Source organism: Melanotaenia boesemani, chromosome 6 (genome assembly GCF_017639745.1).
Source record: "Melanotaenia boesemani isolate fMelBoe1 chromosome 6, fMelBoe1.pri, whole genome shotgun sequence".
NCBI lineage: Eukaryota > Metazoa > Chordata > Actinopteri > Atheriniformes > Melanotaeniidae > Melanotaenia > Melanotaenia boesemani.
The window spans coordinates 32,691,405-32,710,594 of NC_055687.1; the positions used below are offsets into that span (position 1 = coordinate 32,691,405).

The 19,190-nt window shown below is 41.0% G+C and overlaps 1 protein-coding gene across 1 annotated transcript in view; it reads left to right on the top strand.

Moving 5' to 3' along the window:
• Nucleotides 1-19,190, top strand: part of LOC121642112 (vacuolar protein sorting-associated protein 13B-like) — a 334,030-nt gene that overhangs the window by 12,626 nt on the left and 302,214 nt on the right. Inside the window, 1 exon segment of the mRNA XM_041988605.1 lies at nt 16,324-16,441. Within this exon segment, the coding sequence (XP_041844539.1) occupies nt 16,324-16,441 (118 nt within the window).

Below are 19,190 nucleotides of genomic sequence, written 5' to 3' on the forward strand. Positions count from 1 at the left end.
GTTGTTTATAGTTGCATTGGCTTTCTGATCACATGATATAATGATCATGCTAAGGTTTTATACTGCTTGGTCTTTCCAGTCAGTTACTGACAAATGATTTCACACCCACAAGCCAACAGTGTGCTTCATCATATACCAAGTCTCATTCAGCCTTTACAAATTCAGGCTTTGCACATACATGCTTATGTGTTGTATGGGAGGGATCTCCAACTGCCCGGAGCGTCCACCCATCCACCCATCCGTCCGTCCGTCCGTCCGTCAGTACTCCTTTGACAGGTCAATAGTCCATCACAGGACTATAAAAACTTTATTGTATAATACAAATGATGTTGGTAATGTTGTATAATTATGGCTTTAATAGTTAAGATTGATATTAAATCCCACTAATAACACCACACTGTATATTTAACTTATAAAAGTTTAGACTGCCTCAGCAGGTAACTTAGATTTGGGTTGCACATCCTTCTGCAAATGGCAACATTTGACATACCGAAATAATTTGCAGCTGGTGTGTTTTTTGGCCTGAGACCCTCAGCAAAGGAGAAACCAATCCTTCAGTGTCATATTTGCGGTAAAAACTTTACTGGAGTCTTTAATTTCTATTAAAAGGACTTGTGTTTATTAATTTGGTTTATGCTCCCTTGTTTTGAATTGGAGTAGATGACAAACTTTAAATTGAAAACAGTCAATAATGTTAATAATATCTTCTATAATTGTAAGATAATAATAATACCGCCATTTTCTGCACAGTAAGTTTATGTTTGATGTTACAGAAATGACTTTATAGTTTCCAACTGGGGGACATTTAGACATGATGGCAGATTGCATTAATTGGTTTGACCTTTCAAATTGTGAAATTATCTGCAGAAGGCAACATGCAACTGTGTCATTCAAGCAAAGGATTTTTGTACCCAACCATCATTCCTTGTGAGTCAGCCGAGACTGAACAACGCCTATCTTTGTCTTAGAGGTTTGGTGGAAGTTTGAGTTCCTGAAGGGGTGAGGTTACTTCACCTCCTCAGACACAGGAAGGCAGCTGGGGGAAAAATTTATCCCAGTGGCTTCCTGCATTCAGTGACTCAAGTGGAGATCAATACACTCTGAGCAGGATGCTGCTGTTCCACAGTTTAATCCCTGCTCGAAGGCCATCCGGACTAGAGCAGCCCCTCACTGGACCTTATTACTTGCTTGGTGCTCTTGGTGATATTATAGTTTGGGAAACAATTACCTTACAATTAAGGTTAATGTTCACTCCATTAGTACTTTGTTCTGTCAGTAGGTCTTGGAAGATATTGTGTTGCAATTTGAAACACAATTTCAAGAGCCTTAAATGTAAACAGACATAAACAGTGATTGCATGAGTTTAGAGAAGAAGTTAACCACTTGATGTTGCTTTTATAGGGATAGTTTGATTTCTTTGAAGTGGAGTTGTATGAAGCACTTATCCATAATTGGTGTTTTATCTACAGTGTGGCCCAGTTGGTGCACCCTTAATTTTTGAGAAGCAATGTCTAGCTGTTCCCAGGGTTTGCATGATTAAGAAATTTTTCCAATTCTGGAAAAGTTTGCTTTAAAAACACACAAAACAATCTTTCAGCCACGGCACTGAAAACAGTTCTATAGATCTCTCTTTGAAGTGACTTGACTCATTTAATAAAAGCAGCCATGTTTCATGCAGCACAGACATTGCTTTTCCACCACTGCTCTGACCATAGCATTTTAAAGGCATATTTAATTGTTACGGTCGGTAAATATGGCATTTCAGAAGTGGCCCCTCTCTCCTTGCATTGTAAGGTAGTGGCTCTCTAACCAAGGTCTTCGTCTTTTCTTAGGGGCACTAAGATCACAGGGGGTAAATGAGGTCTTCACACTCCAGAGGATGTAATAATTAGATTTACACAAAATTTAAAATCAAAACACGTTTCCTAGATGATCAAAAGTCCAGCAAACACTGCTGTTAGACAGTGAAATATGTTAATTGCTTGTTTTATGGATATTAAATATTCAGTAAGTGCATCCACAATTCTTTGGACTACAAACTGATGACTGGTCTGTTGTTTAATTAACCCTCCTGTTTTCTTCACATTCTGTATACACTTGTCTGCTTGTCTGATGGGTAAAAAAAAAATAATAAAATAAAATAAGTAAATGAAATAAAAAAGCTATTTCATTAAAGAAAACTTTTAACACAGTTGTCATGTTTTCTTTACTGAAGTAGATTTATTATTACAGTTATTATTTCTTAAAATACTGCAAGGGTAGTAAACAATATTTTTATCAACAGATAGTACTTGTATCTCTGCTGCAACGTACCAGACTGAATTAATGTGTCATTAACAGAGTTTTATAGAAACCGACAGCAAGCATTTAATTTGAGTCAGGTGTGTTGCAGCAAGGGAAACATCTAAAACCTTCAGGGCAGTCGACCTCAAAGACCAGGGTTGGCGATCCTAAAGAAAGAATCTAAAATGAAAAAAGAAATTAGTTTTTAAGTCAATTCAGTATAGAAACTTCCAGCGACGGTGCACACCTGACTCAAATTAATGAGTCATTGTGCAGAACGTGATTAGCTGTTGGATCCATGGAATTTGAATCAGGCGTGTTGGAGCTAGGAATTTCACGATTACAGATTTTCTTGGTACAATTATTGTCAAAGAAATAAACATGATTTTACAATTATCACGATTATTATAGGTAAAATAATTTCCAAACACTATAATGTGTAAAATAAGCTGAACACTCATTATATGTCTATTAGTTTTATTTATTTCTATATGTTCATGTGGAAGTAATTAATATGAAAAAGTAAAGTAACTAAGAAGTCTGTTTTCAGCTAAATGTGCTGTGTTAAGAATAAATAAATCCTACATATTAACTCTGAATTTCACTAAGAGGAAAAAAAGATGGAAGAGGCCACAGAACCGCTACCTGGACGTGGGAGGCTTTAAACATCTCTAAACCGGGTTTTTAAAATGGTTTTAAACATTTCTTTTTCAACCAGAGTAGCGAGTTTAGAAACCAAGGAAAAACATCCAGCTAACTTTGACTTCCAGCTGTCTTTAAGCAGGATAGCTTTCTTTCAATATTAGCAGCATTTATCCAAAGGGTGTTTTATTGTAGCATAAAGAGCTGCTGGTTATACAGGCGGTGGAACGTATTGGCGGTATTTCCTCCTTTCTCTGTAACTTTTTATGTCCTACTTTACAGGCTGGTGAGCCGTCCTCCAAAATGACACCTTGGTCATTTTTTTTCCTTCAACCCAAAAACAAATTGAAAAAGTCAGACAAGGACATCGTAACCCATTTGTTTGGAGGGAAAAACTCCTCCTCTGCCGTGGTGTCCCACTCAAGCAGCCTCGCCTGCAACGCTCACGGAAGAAAAACAAAGCAGCACAAGTGGAAACACGTGGAAGTGGTGGAACGTTGTTTTTGCTCCGTTCGGAAGTTGCGCTGATCTGCTGATAGAGTTCATACATAATTTTTTTTATAGAAAGGGATGATATTGACGGATGTTTATGATTAATAATTGTAGCATTAATTATAAAACTAAATAATCCTGATATCCCTGGTTGGAGCAGGGATAAATTAAAAACCTGCAGGACTGTGGGACTGAAGTGAGTAGCTCTGGTATAGATGGAAGACTGCTCACTAAAAGTACCCATTTGTTGCTAGCACAGCTGCTCAGAGACGTGTTACTCACACAGGAACCATAGTTTGTAATTACCACCACCCCCTTCACTTCATAAAGTGTGTACAAACAGAAGCCATGAGCAGCTTAGCTTTACTTAACAATTTAAGATTTTTTAAGTTGCCTTCTACATTTTGCCAGGAGATGCTTTCTGCTTCTTCTGGCATTTCATCACACTTCCTACATCTGTACCTATGAACAACAGAGGATTCAGAAAAAAGATGCATATATATGGTAACAAACTGAGAGACAAGATAATCTGTAATGCGGCTTAAATTCAGGTCATGAGCATATTTACCAAACAGAGACACTCTGCTGTAATCTTTGTTGTGTTGGGTTGTGTTATTCACTTCATTTTCTAGATGCAGTTCTTGCTTGAACTTATGCCAGTGGACTTAAGGTGATGTCATGCTTGAAAACAGCATATTTGTCAAAAAAGTTACATTTTAATTGTTTGCAAGCTGCAGAAAAGTCATGACTAGAAGTACAGGATCATGACTCATCATCAGCTACTTGCCGGCCATCTTGGCCTGCCTCTAGCATTTAGACCAATCAGAAGACACTCACAGGAGAAAGCTCTCTCTCACTCTGAAATTATTGCAACCTTTTTGGAGAAATGATAGATGCACAGCTAATCAAGAGGTACCCAAGATTAAGAATTAAATAAAAAATTAAATGACTATAAATTCTGGTTAACATTTTTACATCCATAAGCTGATGAATGTGAACAGCACCTCAGCTGCTTTGGACCCCAGTTTGTCAGCATTATGCAAGCATAATTCCTGTATTCTGCTTCCATGATCTAGCAAGATGGTTTTAAAATTTCTCAACACTGATGGAAAGCCCTATCCCATTTTGTTTGATTTATTCTATCATGCTGCTTTCAGAACATTGATACTTTCCAAGTATACTCAGGCCTCTACAGTTTGTCCCTTCCAGCTGCACCTCAAATGTGCAATTAAGTTGTCAACGTAGCCTCAGCCACTGCTTTCACTGTTCTTGGAGGCTTGTGCTTACATTGTTCAAGAGGTGCTTATGTCTTGTATAATGTGCTTAGTATTATGTATGACATAATGGGAAAATCTCAGAAAAGGGATGTTTCTGTTTTGATAGGTCAGTTTAGTTTATGCTGAAATCACGTTCTGACAGCTAGTTGTTAGCCACTCACCAGAATAAACAGATTTATCATCACAGGATGTTGGTTTGCTTAATTTTTTTTTAGCAAAGACAAATATCATTTTAATTCTTATTTTAAAAAATGAACAATGAGCTGTGTGAAATGATTGTCAAACAATCGTTTCATAAAGAAAAGTGCAGTTTTTTTTATACTTTTTAGAGAAATGAGCAAGTTGGAGTTGTTTAGGAATTCCCCTTGTGTATTGTTATAGACTCTATTAAGTTTTTTCTTTCTCTGGGTTGGTTGGGGGTGTTTCACATGCTTCTGTATGTAAAGAGTCTGTGGAGTGTTTGATTGTAGCCAACACATTGCAGTAATTAGCATTATGGGGTAGCTGTGCCAGCGTAAGCAGCATGCCTCACATGCTCAGCCTTGGATTGTGGTTAGCTGATGGAGACATCTGAGGGACCGTTGCCCCTCTGATCTAAATCACGAGCAATTTATCCCTCTGTCCAAATTTTTCTTTTCCCTCTATTGTGATTTTTATTTTTATTGTCTTTTTTTTTTTCTCTCTACTTTCCAGTCATCATTTTTGTCAATTCTGTCTTGACTGTTAGTTTTCTGGTCTTTAATTAAATCTTTGTTTTTTTACACCCTTTGCTTTCTTTCAATTTGTCTAGTGTTCTCTTTCCTTAAAATTTAGGTTTCTTTCACAAATTGAGTGAGTCAGATAAGTTCTAACAATGAAGACATGGTGTCCAAACCAAAGTTCACAGTGCAAAATTGTAATGGTCTTTAGGAGAAAGTGCAGTGATCTACTCTAGCACTTTAGTTCAACATGGAATCAGTTTTAATCATGGATTACAGGAGGACTTTTCACTAGCTTGAATTTAAATCTGAATCCATTGTTCTTGTGTTTAATTTCTTATTGGTATTGGAGTTGTAGGGACTTACTTACTTAAGTTAGCACTGTTTCTACTTTGTTGTGGCTCATTTTTGATCTCCTTAATCTTGTGGGGAAATAAGCAGCGTATAAGAAACCGATTTTATCCGTGAATGCCCCAGCTTTGAGATTTATTAGATTAATAGAGAATTACAGACGCCTTTCCTGGAGCATCATTAGCTACTGTAAATACAGCAAATATATATTCGTCCTGGTATTGCTTTACTGTAGCCTGCACGACTAAAGACAACAAACTATTGCAAAACACACTGACATTAATCAAGGCAACATGTGCTGAGGCAAAAACTTTCACAAACTGACAGAAAACCAAAGATGAGTTGGCTGCAGGGCTCCACTTGTGGCTACTTTATTTCAATAATGTATAAAGTTCACAGTAAAGTAGCTATGGGTGAAACCCTGCAGTGTTTGAGCTATGTTTGGTTTTCTGTTGAGCCTGAGGAAAGTGTATTGGGTTTAAACCAATTTCAAAGGTTGTAATACATCCAAACTACAGCTAAAATGTAATTAAACACAGCACTTTATGCAACTAAATAAATGAGACAGTACAGTATTCAGAATGTTAATTTAAAACTTGAATCCTTTGTAGACAAAACAAAGCAATCAACTGGGAGGTTTGGCTGTGCAAACGTTTGTGACCTCCTTTGTTGTATTTTTCGTTACGTAATGTGTATAATGACTTTTTAAGGTGTTAAGTCTGGACTGCAGGCAGACTAGTTTAGTACAGAATTCTTCGGTTTTGGAGTTGTGCTGCTATAACAAGCGCAGGCTATCAACGGCATTGTCTTGTTAAGATAAGTAAGGATCTTCCTGAAGATGCCTCCTAGATGGCAACACCTTGCTCAAAACCAGTGTGTAAGGTGCAGCACTGTTGGTACCATAAAAATGTGCAAACTATCTGTGGTATTAATGCAGACCCAAAGCTTCACAATGCTTTCAGTTCAGGCTTTTGCTCGAAATAAACTGTTTTGTTAGTTTTCATGGGTAATCCTACACATGGAGTTAGGGGTGAGATTAAAAAATTGTGTCAGATCTGTTTTCAGCTTTTTCCTATTTTCTACATGCTCTAAATCTAATTTCTTTCATGTACCAAAGATTTAAAATAAGAAGAACAAAAGAAAAACAATACAAAGAAAATAAAAAACAAACAAGACACTCCTGCTTTATTCAACACTGTTATGCTCATATCTTTTTTTCATGTAGGAGCTCAAAGACTCTTCTGTTTTTTATTTTTATTTATTTATTTTGTTTAAGCATTACACAATTTCCAGTCTTGTGTTGCCCCTGCCATAAGATTTTTTTCCCTCTCTTTTCTTTCCTGCTTTAGCACATATTTTTGTTGACTTCAACTTCAGAATGTCTATATTATATAAAAAAAAGAAACCCCTATGATAGACAGCTTTTTCTTTGTCCCACAGTTAAACATTTGTCCTAAAACTGCAGCTGCTCATGTAAATACAATGAAATCGGCTGCAAAATTGCTCCAAAGCTCAGAAGTCAGAAGCCCGATTGTTGCTCCCTGTAGAGCTGCTCTGTAACTGGGATTCCTGTTTGTCTTTGTTATTCTGGGCATGTTGGAGTCAGATATTAAACATAGCCGGTTTGACTTGGGTAACGTGGAGGTATTCTTGGCGAAAGCATCTAACATGACATCATGGGTCTTGTGAGCTCTCCTGCTTTGGTGTGAAATAGTTTTGAAACTGTGTTCTTTTTTTGCCTGTGCTGTAATTCCTCCTCATAAATGAATGTGTTATACATTTTACTTGTCATTTTCAGTTTATATTTAACTTTCAACACAATAGTTTGTAGAGGTAAAATGCTCTTAGTAATCACAGACCTTGTTGCTGTATATTCTTTGATGTGAAATACATGCACCGTTTACAGATCGATTCAGATTTGTGTGGCTTCGCAAACAGAAACTGACTGAACTATTTTTTGTCCACGAAATGGAGCACATTAATTTTATGTCACTGTGATTTTTCAGAAATGTTGTTAAAATATAGTTTTTTTCCCTGCTATTTATTGGACTATTAAATGCTATTATTTAATTTCAGAGTAGAATGTGTGTGGGACATGTGTTTTTGTTGGCATTTTTTATGTTTAATATGTCCAAATGTACTGAGGAAGGGGTTTCGTTTGGCTTATAGCTTTGTGAGTTGGGTTTTGTTCAAACTGCACTAAAAAGTTGTACTTACAGCATTTGAGTTCACCTTATTTTACACCGACTTTATTTGCTTAGAAAAAGGTATCTAATGAATGCAGCATCAGTTTATAGCCTGTAGCACATTGTGTATGTTTTATGACTAAGATTTGATTTGTGCATATGCCGTAAATGGCGTTTTCTTTCCCAGTAATGGATTTAGTTACTGAAACAGGGGAGGAAAGAGAGAAGACAAGACCACATTTTTGTAATGAGCTGTTTTCATTGAGATAATTACTCAGAATGTCACACAATGTTATATCCATCATGGCTGATTTCAGTCTCTAATCCCTCCAATCTGCCATGGATTCCAGCTGCTCTACAGTGATTTTAGAGTATGGGTCTTTATACTTAGGCTGCCTGTGAGAATGTGCTCATGGGTTTGTGTGTACTTTTGGATGCCAGTATTTCCCTTTGGTGTACATCTGTAATGCAGAGTGTTGACATATCTATATATAAAATACAAAACATGTTTTCTAGTATTAAGAACTGTTACTGTAACTTGAGTGTTGTGAATGTGTGAGAGACTGCAAGACATTTTTACCCCCATCACACTAGCTGGTCCTAACCCTGTCTTGTCTATTTCTATTTAAGAAAATGACCCCATTCCCATCTTTAATCATACTACTATAGCTTTCTACATTTGTTACACTTTCATTAAAAAGCCATTAACAGCTAATTTTTAGCTGAGCTGATGAATGTGTTTGAAGCCAAGGGACGTTAAAGAGGAGGTAATTGGAGTCAGCTTTGATGAGCTCTGCTCTTTTTAGCTAAAGTTTCACTGGGGTTGTCATGAATGGTTCAAGCAGCGCAAGTGTAAAAAGGTGACTGGATACTATTTGACATGACTGGAACCTTCTCAAACTGTGATTATATGTTTGAAACAGTGAGCCACGCTTCATATCTCGCCTTCTTGGTGTCAGCTGTAATCCATTCAAATGAGGACCAGGGTCTTTAATTGTTTTTACAAGCATTATTACTAACTGGTTTGGTTAGAAGCTTAAGAATAAGTAGATGGATGAGAAAGACAGAGAAGCACAGGGGAGAGAACTTCTGCTTGTAAGACCCAGTGTGTGTCCATGTGTCTTTATTTTTATGTGTGTATATGAGTGATTTAGAGGAGGGGGGGTTCCGTCTGAGATAAGGAGCTATTGGGTTTCCTTCATTTATTTTCTCACTCCGTAGGCGTTCGCCTTTCCTTGCCTGGCCTCCAATCTGCAGGCCTGCTGCTTTGATGTCAGCATGAGTTCACCAGCAACCTGCAGAGGAAAAACAACAATAACAAAGATTGTGTTTATCCAGCAATGGTCTGCATGCTCCCGCTAATCTAGTGAAACTTTGTGAAACTGACCAGTTTTAAAAATGTTTTGATTTCAAAGATCAGGCAAGAAGGGTAATAGGCTGCTACTCCCTGCTACTCCCTGCCCACGTTTTTTTCTGTCCTAAACTGAAATGAAAAAAACTAAACTGTTTTTTTAATTAATAGGGAAATGCTACATTTGTTTTCTTTGCAAATATACATTTCACAAAATCATAATTTTAAAAATAAAATAAAACACGGTATTATCAGTATTATCAGTATCAGGCTCCCCTGAGTAAATCTAACAAGTACTGTTGAAATATTACTGATACTGAAAGCTAAGACAGTGTTAATGAGAAATTAAGTTTCTAACAAACAGTTCAAACAAGTTCTTTTCAACATTATTTGCTTAAATTAAGTCTGCCTGCCATGACTGAGAATGAGCCACTGTCTCAGTAATGTTTGTATTTTTGTCCACTCAAGTTTTACATAGTCACACAACAGTTTACATATATACAGCAGTGTCAATGATGGATAAGACATTGGTGGTTTCTAGTATTTATGTTGCAGTTAGTTTGTTTATAGAAGAAAAACTGTTGAGTATCTGCAGCAGTGCTGTTTCTAAGAGCTGGAGGTGGTGGTGGAGTTCAACTGATGTGTTAAACAGCTTTGATAGGTTGAACCTATAGAGCGACCCAACGCTCTGCCTCCTGGACCTTGACTGAGTCAGACGTCTGCAGGGGGACAGAGGTCATGTCTGGGCTTCCTGTGATAGACAACACCTCCACTGGTGCCCACTTACCCTCTGAGTAGGGGGTCCCCTTGCCTGTCACTCAGTTTTTCTTTGTCTTCTTTGTATGGTTTCAAAATCTTCATCTCTTTTTTAACTCTCAGTATCTCTCATCTACTCTTGGCCTTGCTGTCTCACTTTCTCTTGCCCTGTTATTATTTCCACTTATCTCATTGTTTCTTATGTATCCTTTCCTTTTTAACTACCATCAAATTTGGTCAACAGTTAAGTTGACATGCCTATAGGGTATGTAACCCCCCACCCCCCACCCCCATTCTCCTGGTTCTTGTGTCCTTCTCTTTCTCTATTCTTTAATCCCTCATTCCCTGTCCTGTGCCCTGCCGTGGCATTGGAGGGATCAGTTTACCCGGCAGCAGCTGAGGTAGGCTTCAGTCATTCCAGGGCTTCCCTCTGAAAAGGCATTTTTCACCTCTGGAGAATTGCTCACTGCCCACAGTGACATTGAGCGCTTAATTGCGCTACTTCCAAATTTGGCAGTCTTGTTCTTTAGTGGCAGTTCAAGCTCTTGAACTCAGTGTACACTTGGCTCACTGTGATATGCATTCCTTTAGGTATAGATAGGGGAGTCTGCTGGGAAGGGAGACTGTTTCTAATTCTAATGTGCTCATATGTTGCATTGTGATGTGCCTGACAAGACTACCAGTCAATATGAGTCATTTTAAACTTAGTTTCTCTTTTCTCTTGTAATGTATTTTAATATTACACATGCAGCATTTCATGTAATGACTAATTTAATGTGTGAATAATGATAATCAGCTTCAGACTCATCCATCCATCCATTTTCTGCCGCTTATCCGGAGTCGGGTCGCAGGGGCAGCTGCCTAAGCAGGGAAACCCAGACTTCCCTCTCCCCGGCCACATTCACCAACTCATCTGGAGGGATCCCGAGGTGTTCCTAAGCCAGCCGAGAGATGTAGTCCGTCCAGCGTGTCCTAGGTCTTTCCGGTGGGACGTGCCCGGAACACCTCACCAGGGAGGCGGCCAGGAGGCATCCTAACCAGATGCCCGAGCCACCTCATCTGGCTCCTCTCGATGTGGAGGAGCAGCGGCTCTGCTCTGAGCCCCTCCCGGATCACAGAGCTTCTCACCCTATCTCTAAGGGAGAGCCCGGCCACCCTGCGGAGAAAACTCATTTCGGCCGCTTGTATTCGCAATCTCGTTCTTTTGGTCACTACCCACGGCTTATGACCATAGGTGAGGGTAGGAATGTAGATCGACCGGTAAATCGAGAGCTTTGCCTTTTGGCTCAGCTCCTTTTTCACCACGACAGACCGATGCACAGTCCGCATCACTGCAGACGCCACACCGATCTGCCTGTTGATCTCCCGCTCCATCCTTCCCTCACTCGTGAACAAGACCCCGACATACGTGAACTCCTCCACTTGGGGCAGGACCCTATTGCAGACCTGGAGAGAGCACTCCACTCTTTTCCGGCTGAGGACCATGGCCTTGGACTAGGAGGTGCTGATTCTCATCCCAGCCGCTTCACACTCGGCTGCGAATCGCTTCAATGAGAGCTGAAGATCACGGCCCGATGAAGCCAACAGAACCACATCATCCGCAATAAGCAGAGACCCAATCCTGAGGCCACCGAACCGGATCCCCTCAACACCTCGGCTGCGCCTAGAAATTCTGTTCATAGAGGTTATGAACAGAATCGGTGACAGAGGGCAGCCTTGGCGGAGTCCAACCCCCACTGGAAACGATTCTGATTTACTGCCGGCAATGCGGACCAAGCTCTGACACCGGTCATACAGGGACCAGATAGCTCGTACAAGCGAGTCTGGCACTCCATGCTCCCAGAGTACCCCCCACAGGAGACCCCGGGGGACACGGTCGAATGCCTTCTCCAAGTCCACAAAACACATGTAGATTGGTTAGCCAAACTTCCATGCCCCCTCAAAGAGTCCGAAGAGGGTGTAGAGCTGGTCCACTGTTCCACGACCGGGATGAAAACCACACTGCTCCTCCTCAATCCGAGGTTCAACTATCCGACGGACCCTCCTCTCAAGCACCCCTGAATAGACCTTACCAGGGAGGCTGAGGAGTGTGATCCCCCTGTGGTTGGAACACAACCTCCGGTCCCCCTTTTTGAAGAGGTGGACCACCACCCCAGTCTGCCAGTGCAGGGGAACTGTCCCCGATGTCCACACGATGCTGCAGAGGCGTGTCAGCCAAGACAGCCCTACAGCATCCAGAGCCTTAAGGAACTCTGGGCGGACCTCATCCACCCTTGGGGCCTTGCCACCAAGGAGCTTTTTAACCCCCTCAGTGACCTCAGCCCCAGAGATAGGAGAGCCAGCACCAGCTACCCCAGACTCTGCTTCCTCATCGGAAGACGTGTTGGTTGGATTGAGAAGGTCTTCGAAGTATTCCCTCCACCGCCTCACAACGTCCCGAGTCGAGGTCAGCAGCCCCCCATCCCCACTGTACACAGTGTTGACGGAGCACTGCTTTCCCCTCCTGAGCCGCCGGATGGTGGACCAGAATCTCCTCGAAGCCGTCCGGAAGTCATTCTCCATGGCCTCTCCAAACTCCTCCCATGCCCGAGTTTTTGCCTTAGCGACTGCCGAAGCTGCGCTCTGCTTTGCCCGCCGATACCCATCAGCTGCCTCTAGAGTCCCACAGGACAAAAAGGCCCGATAGGACCCCTTCTTCAGCTTGACGGCATCCCTTACTGCCGGTGTCCACCAACGAGTTCGGGGTGACCGCCACGACAGGCACCGACGACCTTACGGCCACAGCTGTGGCTGGCCACCTCGACAATAGAGGCACGGAACACAGCCCATTCGGACTCAGTGTCCCCCGCCTCACCTGGGACATGGTTGAAGCTCTGCCGGAGATGGGAGTTGAAACTCTTTCTGACAGGGGACTCTGCCAGACGTTCCCAGCAGACCCTCACAACACGCTTGGGTCTGCCAGGCCTGACCTGCATCCTCCCCCACCATCTGAGCCAACTCACCACCAGGTGGTGATCAGTTGACAGCTCTGCCCCTCTCTTCACCCGAGTTTCCAGGACATGCGGCCGCAAGTCCGACGACACAACTACAAATTCGATCATCCAACTGCAGCCTAGAGTGTCCTGGTGCCAAGTGCACATGTGGACACCCTTATGTCTGAACAAGGTGTTCGTTATGGACAGTCCATGACGAGCACAGCCAACAGCAAACACCACTCGGATTCAGATTAGGGGGGCTGTTCCTCCCAATCACGCCCCTCCAGGTCCCGCTGTCATTGCCCACATGAGCATTGAAGTCCCCCAGCAGAAAGAGGGAGTCCCCAGAAGGAGTGCTCTCCAACACCCCCTCCAAGGACTCCAAAAAGGGTGGGTACTCTGAACTGCTAACAGTCAGGACCCGTCCCCCCACCCGAAGGCAGAGGGAGGCTACCCTTTCGTCCACCGGGGTAAACCCCAACGTACAGGCGCCAAGTCGGGGGGCAATGAGCATGCCCACACCTGCTCGGCGCCTCTCACCGGGAGCAGCTCCAGAATGGAAGAGGATCCAGCCCCTCTCAAGGACAGTGGTTCCAGAGCCCAAGCCGTGCATCAAGGTGAGTCCAACTATATCTAGCCGGAACCGCTCGACCTCGCGCACCAGCTCAGGCTCCTTCCCCGCCAGAGAGGTGACATTCCACGTCCCTAGAGCCAGCTTTTGCAACCGAGGATCAGACTGCCATGGTCCCCGCCTCTTGCAGCCGCCCAGCTCACAATGCACCCAACCCCTATGGTCCCTCCTCCAGGTGGTGAGCCTAGTTCAAACTCATTTGTATGTGAATATCAATTCCTTAGGACCTTGATAAAGTGTTTATTTTATTACTCCATCTCTGTTTACTCATTTCCTTAAACAAACTGAAGAGGAAATATCTGCTTCCTCCTTGGATCTGTAACGTAAGCATTATTGTGAAGTAAAGTGTACATATTTCTGCCAGAACATTACAGCATTTTTCCCTTTTGAATGCTTATTTTGATACTGCAGGTGACACCTGTCTGTCACTGTACCACTACTTAAATTAAGCTAAGCATTTAAAGCCAAATATTTGTTATTCAAGTACAATGAGAGAGAATTGTTTGCATCATATCAAATATGTGTTCTTGCACAGTAGTTAGAACATAAGACTTGCCTGGTAGGTGTTTCTGTGGTTGTCATTATCTCATTTGAGGATTTTTGAATGAAGTGTGTGACCATGGAATGCCCAAATGTATTTGGCTTTAAAAGCTTGAGTGTTTATTTTAGTCAAGTTTAGGGGTAACTCCTGAGGCACTTAAATGATAAACACATGTGAACTACCCTTTCTTTGTCCAAATTGTCTGACTTTCTTACCACCCTGGTGTTATAGTGTCACAGTCATCTGTAATATATGTACCGGGTTTTGACTCCGTCACTTAACCACATCTACAGCAAGTTTTGACCATGCAGTTATGCAGGCTTTTCCAATGTATTATTGTTTATTGCAGGCTGATATCTACTACAAATAAAAGTTTGAGGTATTCTTCCACAGCTTCTATAGATCAAGGTATAATTTCCATTTGGAGAGTAATTCTTTATTTATACATTTTGTGTAGTTAATTAAGGTTATTATAATTGTAGTTTGTGAATGCATTGGTTTTGATCTGATAGCTATTCTTCACCACTTGGATAAAGCTTAGTTGGGCAGAAATCTGGAAAAAGTAAAAACAAATTATAGGACTTAAAAATACAAAGGTTCACTTCCCGCTGCTGGTCCAGGTTCACATGAGCTGGTTATGTGCTTCAAAACCTCCTCAACTGGATTCAGAGTCCAGATAAATGTTAAGAGTCTGTTGTCTAACCTGTATATCTGCCATGCCTTGCTCCGCACATACTTTGCTCCTTTACATGCTACGTTGTCTGGTCTGATTGGTAAAACTTGTGATTAGCTGAAGTGATTTCTGACTATAGTGCTAACAGAGTGAAAAAGTCAAGTCTCTCCTCAGTCTACGTCATGAGGAAGATACTGAAGGGTTTTCATAGAATTTTTACCTAATGATGCCAACATAATACTGATGACTCCAGCTTTAAAGAGTTTTCTTTGTTCCTATTTCAAGTTGAATATCTACATAGTAGGACAAACGTGAATGCTTCTAATCCAGTAACCTCTTAAAATGAACAGTTAAGACTGTTAACAAGTAAATCCCTGCTAAACTCATCTACAGAATGTAACAATCTGCTAGTAGAACGTTAATAAGTGGACAAAGTAAATAAATCTTTTTCCTGTGGGATTTTGTCTTTTTTTTTTCTTTTGCTTTTACGATTAGAAAGAGATTTTATTCTTGTGCATTTATACATTAGATAATCTGATGTTCAAAACTGTATTTGGACCAGGAGTCAGTCTAGTGGAAGTCTTTGGCTGGTAGTCCTTTAACCCTTAATCTCCTGACCTCTCCACTGTTTCACATCTGTCTCTATTGTTTTAATTGCGCCTTTAGACACAGAACACCCACTGGCCTGACGCCCTCTTCCAGCTGAACCAATAAATAACTTCCTTACCCTGAATCGTGGCTCATTTTGTTTATCTTCAGCCTTATCCCTGAAGATGTTCCTTTTGTCATCACCCCTACACACTTTTAAAGACATGCACTGATTTTGTATTTGCTTTTCTGGGCTTAACATGCAGCTAGTGTCTTAAGAGTAGATGACGTGCTGTTATTAAGAAGAGACATTTTGCCGTCTCATCCTAAAACAAGTTTATTTGTAGATGACATGGGGATTGTTGTTAAATGGGGATGGGAGGATGGTTAGTGGGAAGGTTTGGTGTAAGGCTCAGGAACAGTGGTGTTCAGTGGATGACATCCCAATCACTCCCCTGTTTAGTGTCATGCTGGAGGACGTTTGCTCTTAGAGACAACAAAAAAACAAAAAAAGAACTCCACAAACAAACAAAAAAAACCTAGGTTGGTTCTTAACAAGATTTTGTTTGGAAACTAGACTAAGGTGTTTTATGACGACAAACGATTTAACCAAAAACTGACGAGTTCAGCATGTTTAGTCTCATTTCAGCCTAATTACAAGTCAGATTAACACATTTTTAGATATTAAAAATTGGAATAATGAAACCCTTATTGGTTTTGTAAAAACATAGAAAGCACTTTTTGTCACTTAAGTTTAATAAGTGTGAGTGAGTCTATTGGATAAATTTGTAGATATCCATGTAAGCTGTGCATTTATTCTTTATTTTCTTGGCTTTTCAGTTTGATTTGTGTTTGCTTGTTTTTTCCCCCCCTTCCCAGGATGATCACGACAGTGGTTCCAGCTCCACCAGTCGCAGTGCCTCAGACAGCTCCAAAGCTGTAGCCAAGCCCCGTCGCCTTCAACAGGCAGCCCCGACTGACCCAGACCTGCCCCCAGGTGAGTGATGGCCTTGGTCCCAGTAAGGTTTCAGTGTTGGCTCCGTTCCATCTACTTACTCTAAAAAGCTGTGAAATGAAATGTCTGAATGTGTGTAACAACTGTTTATATTGTGATGAAAATTAATTTTAGGATGAGCTGAATTGTGCAGTGTTTTTCATAAATTAGCGTGAAGACGGAGGATGTGCCTGTGATAAATCACAAAGTGATGGCTCTTATCAAGACCTCTTGGCTGCAGACTTCCTACAGGGCCATGGATTCAGTGCTGACCTTACTACAGCACTTAACTGCAACTCACTAAGAATGGTCTTTGATTTGTGATCTATATTAGGCTTTCAAGAATAATTCATAAAGCTGCAATATTTATTTATTTTTGCTGGCATTTGTAAATAAATTAATACAGATAAATGAAAGGGTGCACAGACTACTCTGCACTCTTGTTAGTGAAACAGATGGAAGCAGTAAAATGTTTTGAAAGCACAGCAAAAACACTGGTAAAAACGGCAATTTTAACAAAGAAGGTGAAAGATGAGATACTAAAATATGATAAAATAGAATAGAAAACAATGGAAAGTAATGTATAAATTAAGAAAAAACACCAGAAAACAGGGAGCAATATCTAGAAAAGCTAGGTCAGTGTACCATCCAAAGGTTCTCTCCCAGAGTCCCTGTATTCTTAAATATATGAACTTACACTCCTGGCTGGTTGTATCTGGGGAGGATCCATTTCCAGGCCTGATGTTATGAGATAATATCTCTCCCCAGCTGTTAAAGCAGGGTGCCCCACACCCCAGCATCTCCCTTTGGACCTGTCTCCAACAGATCTCCCTGGTGTGTGTGTGAATATGTACTTTTGTTCAACTTTTTTTTTTTTGTCTTAAGCTTTTAGTCTATCTGTGTTTATTTGTGAGCACATTGGACACAGTTCCACCAGTGGTCTTTGTTTCAGCCTATTACAGGCTATAGAGACAACTCAAGGGTCAGAGGTTGGGGCAGCTCAATAATAGCAAGGAAGTAGATGAAAAACGTAATCCCAGCCTTCCTAATTAAAAGGTAGAGGTTAAAAGGTAGATGGAGTAAAACTAACCTGCTATGACTCAGGCAGAGGATATTTTCATAAGAATAAGATACAAACCAAACCTGCGCAGAGTCTTTTCATGTGTTTAGAAAATGCTTTTTAAAGGGAAGACACAGCACATCAGTGAATCCCAAATGTTATTGGAAGACTTCTTACATTTTCTTGATACAGATACAAATTCTTCTGTCCTGACGTTGAAGAGCTTTTCTGTTTACCAGGGATCCATGTAAACAGTGCTAGTAATGAGTAATGGCAACTTAAAAATAAGATTTATTTTTACAAATTAATGACAAGTTTATAAAACTGATTTTTTGCAATTAAAGGGTTTTTTTCATGCTGGGATTTAAAGATGCACTACTTAACTTTTTCTGTGATGCGCCTCCTATCGACGCTGAATTCGGCATCTATTTTTGCGACGACCAGTTCTCAATTAGAGAACACGAATTTATCGCAACGTGAAGCAGTGCATGGAGAAAACTCAAACAAGACTACATATATGTAGGAGCCAAATTATTGTGTTATGTTTTGATGGATTTATATTGTTTCTGAATGGCTGTTATTTGTTCTATTTGCTAGTTTATGAGATAAAAATGTGAAGTATTAGGATTTGAATTATGAGTTGAACTAAAGTAATGAATTGTTTATTTTGATTGTTTACTGTTGCGCATGGTTGATGCCGTTTCTCATCTCCGCCCCCTCTTTATGGACAGGTGACTGCAGCACCTGGGCTATATTAGTGTTGGCTATTGGGGCCAGGTGAGCTCTCGGTTTCAGGCACGCAGCTATACAGTTTTAGACCGCGGCCAGCGTTGGTTATTTTTGTTTTGTTTTGATAAAAAGAAAGAAAGATGCCTGCCAGTCATGTCATGGTGCGGTAAGAAACGCTAACACTTTTGGAAATAAAATCATTGATCCAGAGGAAAGAAATGTTTGGACTTCATGAGCATTTGTTTTGAACCAAAGAGCGCTGGAGCGCGTCGAACTTGGATGCATGTAAGCCGAGAGCAAAGAGCGTCTTTTAAAAGAAAAGAACGCGCTAAAAATATAAATTAAGGAACACAGCAACCAGAGTGGGATGAACCAAAAAGCCAGTAAATGATTCGACACCTTGGACCACAGACCTGCCTACTCAGACAACGCTGCAGCAAAGGACTCCTGCGTAGGGCTTGTGTGTTCTTAGAACTTTTCTGTCCGAATGCCCCTCATATCTTGCATCTAACCTGTACTGTGCGCTATCTCCAGACAGTAAAAAACAGTCTTATGTTGACTCTTGTCTTATCTCTTGCTCCGTCTTTCTTTTTTTTTCCCCCTCTCTTTCTCTGATTATGTCTTCTATCGTTTCTTTGCTGAATCGGCTACGGTGCACGTACTAAGCGGCCGGTGTGTTTACATCTACTTGATTGCATGTGATGCGTGCATGAAGTGAAACTCGACTGCAACGTCACGAAGCAGCCCGGATAAAAAACAGTTGCATAGTGTGGTTACTCCGCTGCGGGACGCTGCTGGGCAGCGACAGCTTCAGAAATGCACATCGTAGATGCCATTGTACCATTAAATAAGTCCGAAATTCAGAGTTTTAGGGTCAAAAAGTTACAGAGTGGGTCTTTAAAAGAGGCTGTTGACATCATAGTTTGGCTTTCATGACTCAGCAGATCTCCCTAGTCTCTTCTC